We start from the raw sequence: 6,781 nt of genomic DNA on the forward strand, positions 1-6,781 counted from the left end.
TGGACGCCAGAGTTTAATCTTCAGGAGGAGTCACCCATTGCCCCAGTTTGGATCCGCTTCCCGGGTCTTCCCCTTCATTTGTTTTCTAAGCAAAGTCTCTTTGCTTTGGCCAAAATTGTGGGGAAACCGGTGAAGATGGATGATCATACTGCAGATTCTTCTCGAGGCGCTTTTGCTCGCGTATGTGTTGAAATTAATGTGCTCGAACCGCCGGTCAAAGAGATTTGGGTGGGTTGGGGTGATCATGCTCAAGAAATTGAAGTCATTTATGAGCGAATCCCCGGGTACTGCATGGATTGCAAAATGCTGGGTCATTCGACCAGTGTTTGTTATTCCCATGGAAAAAATCCCAAACCTGTTCGTCCTAAGCCTGCTGACCGTGCTTCTGGCCAGTCTCCCCCATCTACAGAGTCTGCCCCTCCAGGGGGTGTTAATTCTGGTTTTAATCTGGGGACCCAGCCTCAGCTTCAGAAAACTGGCACGGGTCCCAGACGTAGAGGGAGAAAGAGGCCAGTTCGGCAGGTTCTTCCAAGAAAGAATCCTCTTGAGTTGAATCCTTTTGAGGTGCTCTCGCATGGGCAGGACGCGGAGCCTGATCCTGTTGGATTAGATTGTGTTGATATGGACCCTCCATGTGGTCATCTGGAGGATGCCGGTGTTGGGTCTTCTGGAAAGGATCCTTTGGAGTCTGTTCTTGTTGAGGGTGTGATCCTCAGTGATGAGGTTATTGATGGAGGGTTACAGTTGGATGATTGTGTGGATGGTATTGGGGTCCCGTCTACTAGTGAGTTGCCTGTGTTTGGCTCTCTGGGGCCTTGTACTTTGAATCACAGTAGTCATTCCATCCCCTCTGTTCCTTTGTCTCCTGATGATGCTTCCTCTACGGTAGAGGAATTGGTTGCTAGGCAGGGTCCTTCTGTCAGTGAGCTGGTCTTCCGGCTGGAATCTGCTGGAGATACTGATCAGGAATTCGATCGGCATTCTGAGTCGGGTGATGGCTGTAGGTCTGAAGGTCGTATTCTGGATGCTGATATGGGGGATATTAAGAAAAGGAAGGAGAATGCTTTTCATAGGTCGCGTAAAAAGCGACAGGGCGGTTCTGGTGCCCATTCTCCATGAATTTTCTCATATGGAATGTCAGGGGGCTCCGGAGCTCGGAGTCTCAACAAAGGCTACATGCCCACGTTAAAGATAAGAGAGTCAAGATCTTGGCTATTTTGGAACCCATGATTGATCTGGATGTTCGTTTTATGACTCGTCGTTTTGGTTTTTCTCGAGTTATATCGAACTCCTCGGGTCATATCTGGGTTTTCTTTGCTGAGGATGTCACGGTTGAGTGTCTTTTTGATCACACTCAATTCCTTCACTTCCGGGTTTCTGCTACTTTTTTGCCGACCACTGTCTTTTGTTCCTTTGTTTATGCTAAGTGTGACTACATTGAGCGCAGACAGCTTTGGAATTCTTTGCTTCAGGTTAAGCCTGCTCAGGGTCCTTGGCTTGTTGGTGGCGACTTTAATGTAGTTAGGAATTCGTCGGAGTGTTTGGGTTCTTCTGGTGGGCGGTTGCTTCCCATGGAAGAATTTAATCACTTTATTTTGGATTCTGGGTTAGTCGATGCTGGTTTTGAGGGGTCTTCGTTCACGTGGACGAACAAGACCATTTGGAAGCGTCTTGATCGGGTTTTTGTGTCTGTTGATTGGGGGGACCATTTTCACTCTATTCGTGTGGAGCACCTCATTCGTACGGTCTCTGACCATTGTCCTCTTTTTGTGTCAGTCCCGGTCTTTGCTAGTGGGCCGAGTTCTTTTCGCTTTCAGAGCATGTGGCTCAGGCACCATGGTTTTTTGCAGACGGTGAGGCTTAATTGGAATTTACCGTGTCATTTGAACGGTATGCCCCGTCTTTTTGTGAAGTTGAAGCGCCTCAAAAGCCATCTGAAGTGGTGGAATAAGAGTGTTTTTGGTGATCTTTTTGCCAAACTTGCTGAGGCGGAGCAGGCTGTCCGGATTGCTGAGGCAGATTGCGAGGCTGCTCCTTCGGATTTGCATTGGACTAGTTTGTCCAATTGCAATGCTGATCTTGCTAGGGTTACCGCCATGGAGGCGGATTTTTGGCGGCAAAAAGCCGCTTGTAGGTGGTTAGAGGATGGTGAGAAGAACACCAAACTCTTCCACAATATGGTCAAGAAAAAAAGGGTGGCTAATAAAATCTTTCGTATTTGGGATAATGGCTCTTGCATTACTTCCCCTGAGCTTATTCAGCAGTCTGGGGCCGCCTTTTTTCAAAACCTGCTTACTGGGGATCCTTTTGTGCTTTCTTGCCCGGATTTTTCTGATTTCCCCTTGGTGATCTCGGATTTGGAGAACGCAAATATTGCTGCCCCTCCTTCTTTGGAGGAGGTGCGGGCGACTGTTTTCTCCATTCACCGTGATAGTGTGGCGGGGCCTGATGGATTCTCTTCGGCCTTCTTTCAGCATTGCTGGGAGATTGTCCATCAGGATGTTTTTGATGCGGTCCTGGATTTCTTTCGGGGTAGTCCCTTGCCACAGGGGTTTACTGCCACCACGATCACATTGATTCCCAAAGTCATGGGAGCTCAGGCTTGGTCGGACTTTCGTCCTATCAGCTTGTGTAATGTGACTAATAAGATAATTTCCAAACTTTTATATTCTCGGCTGAAGGAGGTGGCGGAGAGGCTGGTTTCGTGGAATCAGAGTGGCTTTGTTCCAGGGCGGGTGATTTCGGATAATATCCTCCTTGCTCAAGAGCTCACTCATAGTCTTTCTCTCCCCACCCGTGGTGGCAATGTTATTTTGAAACTGGATATGGCTAAAGCTTATGATAGGGTCCAATGGTCTTTTCTGTTGGATGTCTTGAGGCATTATGGCTTTTCAGAGCAGGTAGTGTCGATGATATCTGCCTGCATTTCTCATTGCCAATTTTCAGTTAATATCAATGGTTCACTCACTGGATTCTTTGGATCCACTAGGGGTCTCCGGCAGGGCGACCCTTTGTCCCCACTTCTTTTCATTTTGGGGGCAGAGTACCTTTCGCGTGGTCTTGATCGTCTTTATCGTCAGTATCCTGCGATTAGGTACCGATCTGGTTGTGATCTCCTTCTTTCCCACCTGGCCTATGCTGATGATATCATTATTTTTGCCAATGGTGGGACTCGTGAGATGAACAGTCTCATGGATTTTTTGCATCACTATGAAAACTGCTCGGGGCAGTTGGTGAATGCAGTTAAGAGTGTCATTATTTTGCCTCCGAGGTGTTCTGGTCGTACTCGTTCCCGTCTCCTTCGTATCACTGGGTTTGGGGAGGGTTGTTTTCCTATCAAATACCTCGGAGTTCCTTTGTTTCGTGGGAATAGAGTTTGCTCTCTTTTTGATCCCCTTGTGCAGATGGTGAGTAAGAAGTTGGAGGGTTGGGAGCTTAAAACTCTTTCCCCGGGGAGCCGTATGACTCTCCTTAGGAGTGTCCTCCTTTCGGTTCCCATTTACATGTTCCAGGTAGTCCAGCCACCTCTGGCAGTTATGGAGAGGCTTGAGAATGTTTTCAATGGTTTCCTGTGGGGATCCAGATCCTTGGATAAGAAATGGCATTGGGCGAGGTGGTCTCGTGCATGTCTTCCTGTCTCTGAAGGGGGTCTTGGATTTCGCAGGCTCAAAGATATTGTGGATAGCTTCTCCATTAAATTATGGTTTCGTTTTCGTCAAGGTTCATCCCTATGGGCCAAATTCATGATGAGAAAATACTGCCAGTTGGTGCATCCAGCTTATGTTTCATCTGCTGGGTTCATTTCTCCCACTTGGCGTCGTTTGCTTAAGATTAGGGCTCGTGCTGAATCTGGCATTCGATGGAGAATTGGGGTGGGAGATGTTGCTTTTTGGGATGACATCTGGTGTGGGGATGTTCCCTTGTCTAGTCAGGTCCTGCTTAGGGGGGATCGGGGTGTCCGTGTTTCTCACTTTCTTTCAGATGGGGCTTGGGATTTTGACCTTCTCTGCTCAGTTGTCCCACCCTCTGTTGCTGAGACTATTACTCTGATCCCTATTGCATCGGGGGAGCCCGATTCGGCTATTTGGGTGCATAGTTCTGACGGTGTTTTTTCGCTGAAATCCGCATGGGAGCTTGTCCGCTTGAGAGACCAAGTTTCTGATATCTTCACTCCTTGCTGGGGCAGTTGGCTGAGGCCTACTATGTCTTTCTTCCTCTGGAGGTTTTGGCATCAATGGCTTCCAGTTGACGATGTGCTCCAGCGTCGTGGTTTCGAGCTGGCGTCTAAATGTCAGTGTTGTGAGATGCCTGAGACATTCACGCACATTTTCATTGATAGCCCTCTTGCCAGGTCTGTATGGCATTACTTTGGGGCTGTTTTTCATGTCCGTATTCCCCTTACCAGTGATTTCAGACTCTTCCTCAGTGCTTGGAAGAGGCATCCGGGGTGGACTCCTAGGGGCCACGTGAAGGAGTTTTTGCCTTTCATTGTTTTATGGTTTCTCTGGACGGCTCGTAACGATGCGAAACACCGTCATTTGCACATTTCCGCGGAGACTGTTAAGTCTCAGATTTTGTCTTATTTGCGCCTCGCTCACGCTGCGTCTACTGTTAAGCCCATGCACTGGCGGGGTGTTTTGCAGGCTGCGAGGGCTATGGGGATTTTTGTTCAGTTGCGTAGGGCTCGTAAACTGACGATTGTTCGTTGGTTGCGGCCGCCGTTCGGGTGTTTTAAATTGAATGTAGATGGGAGTTCGAGAGGTAGTCCTGGGGACTCTACTGTTGGTGGGGTTGTTCGTGACTCTTCTGGGCATGTGGTGGTTTCTTTCAGTGAGTTCATTGGAGTTGGGACCAATGTCCGGGCAGAATTATGGGCTATTTGGAGGGGTCTTCTCATTTCTTCTGATCTTCATCTCTTTCCTCTTTGGATTGAGACTGACTCTTGGATTTCCATTCTTTTACTTCGTTCTCGTCGGTGCTGCTGGGATCTTGAACATTTTGTTACACGGATTCTTTTGTTGATGAGGGGGCGATCTGTTCATTTATCGCATATTTACCGGGAAGGGAATTCTGTGGCGGATGCCTTGGCGGCGAGGGCTCATACTTTTAGGCAGTACACCTTAGAGTTAGGTCCTTCCCTACCTCCAGACATCTCCACCCTTGCTAGATCTGATCATTCTGGGCTTCCATACCTCAGAAACAGATCCTCTTAGCCATTTGCAGCCCCTTCTTCTTTTTTGGATCTCTTTCTTTATGGTCTCTGGTTCTATATCTATTTATATCTATATACATATATATATATATATATATATATCTTTTATTGCAGGTTAGTGTACTTGGAGGTTGTTTTTCACTTCCGTATGGTCTGTGCAAGTGGGTCCAGACACTTGCACATGATGTGTGTATTCTTGTTTGTTCTGAGTGGGTCTCTGCCCTATTTCTGTTGGTGCTTTCCTTTGGCACATTCATGGTTCCTGGAGGGCGTTTACTGCTGGTTCTCCTTGGCCGCCGTATCAGTTATTGTAGAGGTGTTTGCTGGATGTCATGGTGGATTCATGGGGTGCTTTCTAAAGGATCCTCTGCTTCTTATGACATGTTCGTCAGACTCCTACTTCATGGGATCGAGATCTCTGCTCTTTTGATTCAGATGCTAGATATCCTTTGTTCTGGCGGGATTGCGATCTATATATTACTCTGTGATCGCCATTATTGGACTCTCCAGGATGTTAGCTCCGGGATGAGAGCTTTTGCATGGACTCTGCGATCATCTCGCCATTATCATTTTGTCTTCCTCAGCATGCGGTTCATAGCGCTTCTCCTTTTTGATTAGTTGTTGCCGCTTATTTGGTAGTCTTCTAGGGTTCGTTTTGCTTTTGTAATTCCTTCCCTAGGTTGCTTTGTATTTATGTTTATACTGCTTTAGCCTTTTTGAGGAGGTTATGGTTTTATCCACCTCCTCTTTTAGGTTTTTTTTTTTTTTTTTTTTTTTTTTTTTTTTTTTTCTGTATTCTGTATTTTGTTACTGTTTATTTTGTGGATATATACAGGTAGGGGTCTGCCTAACCCCCCCGCATCCGGCGGTGTTTTCCGGAAAAAAAAAAAAAAAAAAAAAAAACCCTAAACCCTAAACCCTAAACCCTAAAAAAAAAAAAAAAAAAAAAAAAAAAAACCCTAAACCCTAAACCCTAAACCCTAAACCCTAAACCCTAAACCTAACATCTTTGATAAAATCACCGAGGCTGAGAGCGCAGTTCGTTCCGCTGAGCTTGCTTGTGAGGCCGATCCTTCTGATTCGAATTGGACTGCCCTGTCCGATCGTAATGCGGATCTGGCCCGTGTCACCGCCATGGAGGCGGATTTTTGGAAACAAAAAGCTGCATGCAACTGGCTAGAGGATGGTGAGCGGAACACCAAACTCTTTCATAACATGGTTAAGAAGAAGCGTGTGGCTAATAAGATTTTCCGCATATGGGATGATGGGGTTTGCCTGACGTCTCCTGAGATGATTCAGCAGTCGGGTGCCTCATTTTTTCAGAACTTACTCACTGGGGATCCCTTTGTGCTTGATTGTCCTGATTTTTCGGGGTTTCCTTCGGTGATTTCTGATGAGGAGAATTATGGGATTACTGCTACCCCCTCCCTTGAGGAGGTGCGTGCGACTGTTTTCTCCATTTCTCGTGACAGTGTGGCAGGCCCTGATGGCTTCTCTTCGGCGTTTTTCCAGCATTGCTGGGAGATCGTTCATCAGGATGTGTTGGATGCGGTTTTGGATTTTTTCCGA

At 47.0% G+C, this 6,781-nt stretch overlaps 1 protein-coding gene across 1 annotated transcript; it reads left to right on the plus strand.

Annotated features, from left to right (window-relative positions):
- Nucleotides 1-1,115: 1,115 nt before the first annotated feature.
- Nucleotides 1,116-5,830, plus strand: LOC142537562 (uncharacterized). Its single transcript, XM_075643070.1, has 6 exons — nucleotides 1,116-1,517; nucleotides 1,629-2,399; nucleotides 2,499-2,735; nucleotides 2,846-2,900; nucleotides 2,947-4,817; nucleotides 5,384-5,830. Exons 1-6 carry the CDS (start codon nucleotides 1,116-1,118, stop codon nucleotides 5,828-5,830), a joined length of 3,783 nt encoding a protein of 1,260 aa, XP_075499185.1.
- The last annotated feature ends 951 nt before the right edge of the window (nucleotides 5,831-6,781 follow it).

Source organism: Primulina tabacum, chromosome 2, assembly GCF_025594145.1.
Source record: "Primulina tabacum isolate GXHZ01 chromosome 2, ASM2559414v2, whole genome shotgun sequence".
Lineage (NCBI taxonomy): Eukaryota > Viridiplantae > Streptophyta > Magnoliopsida > Lamiales > Gesneriaceae > Primulina > Primulina tabacum.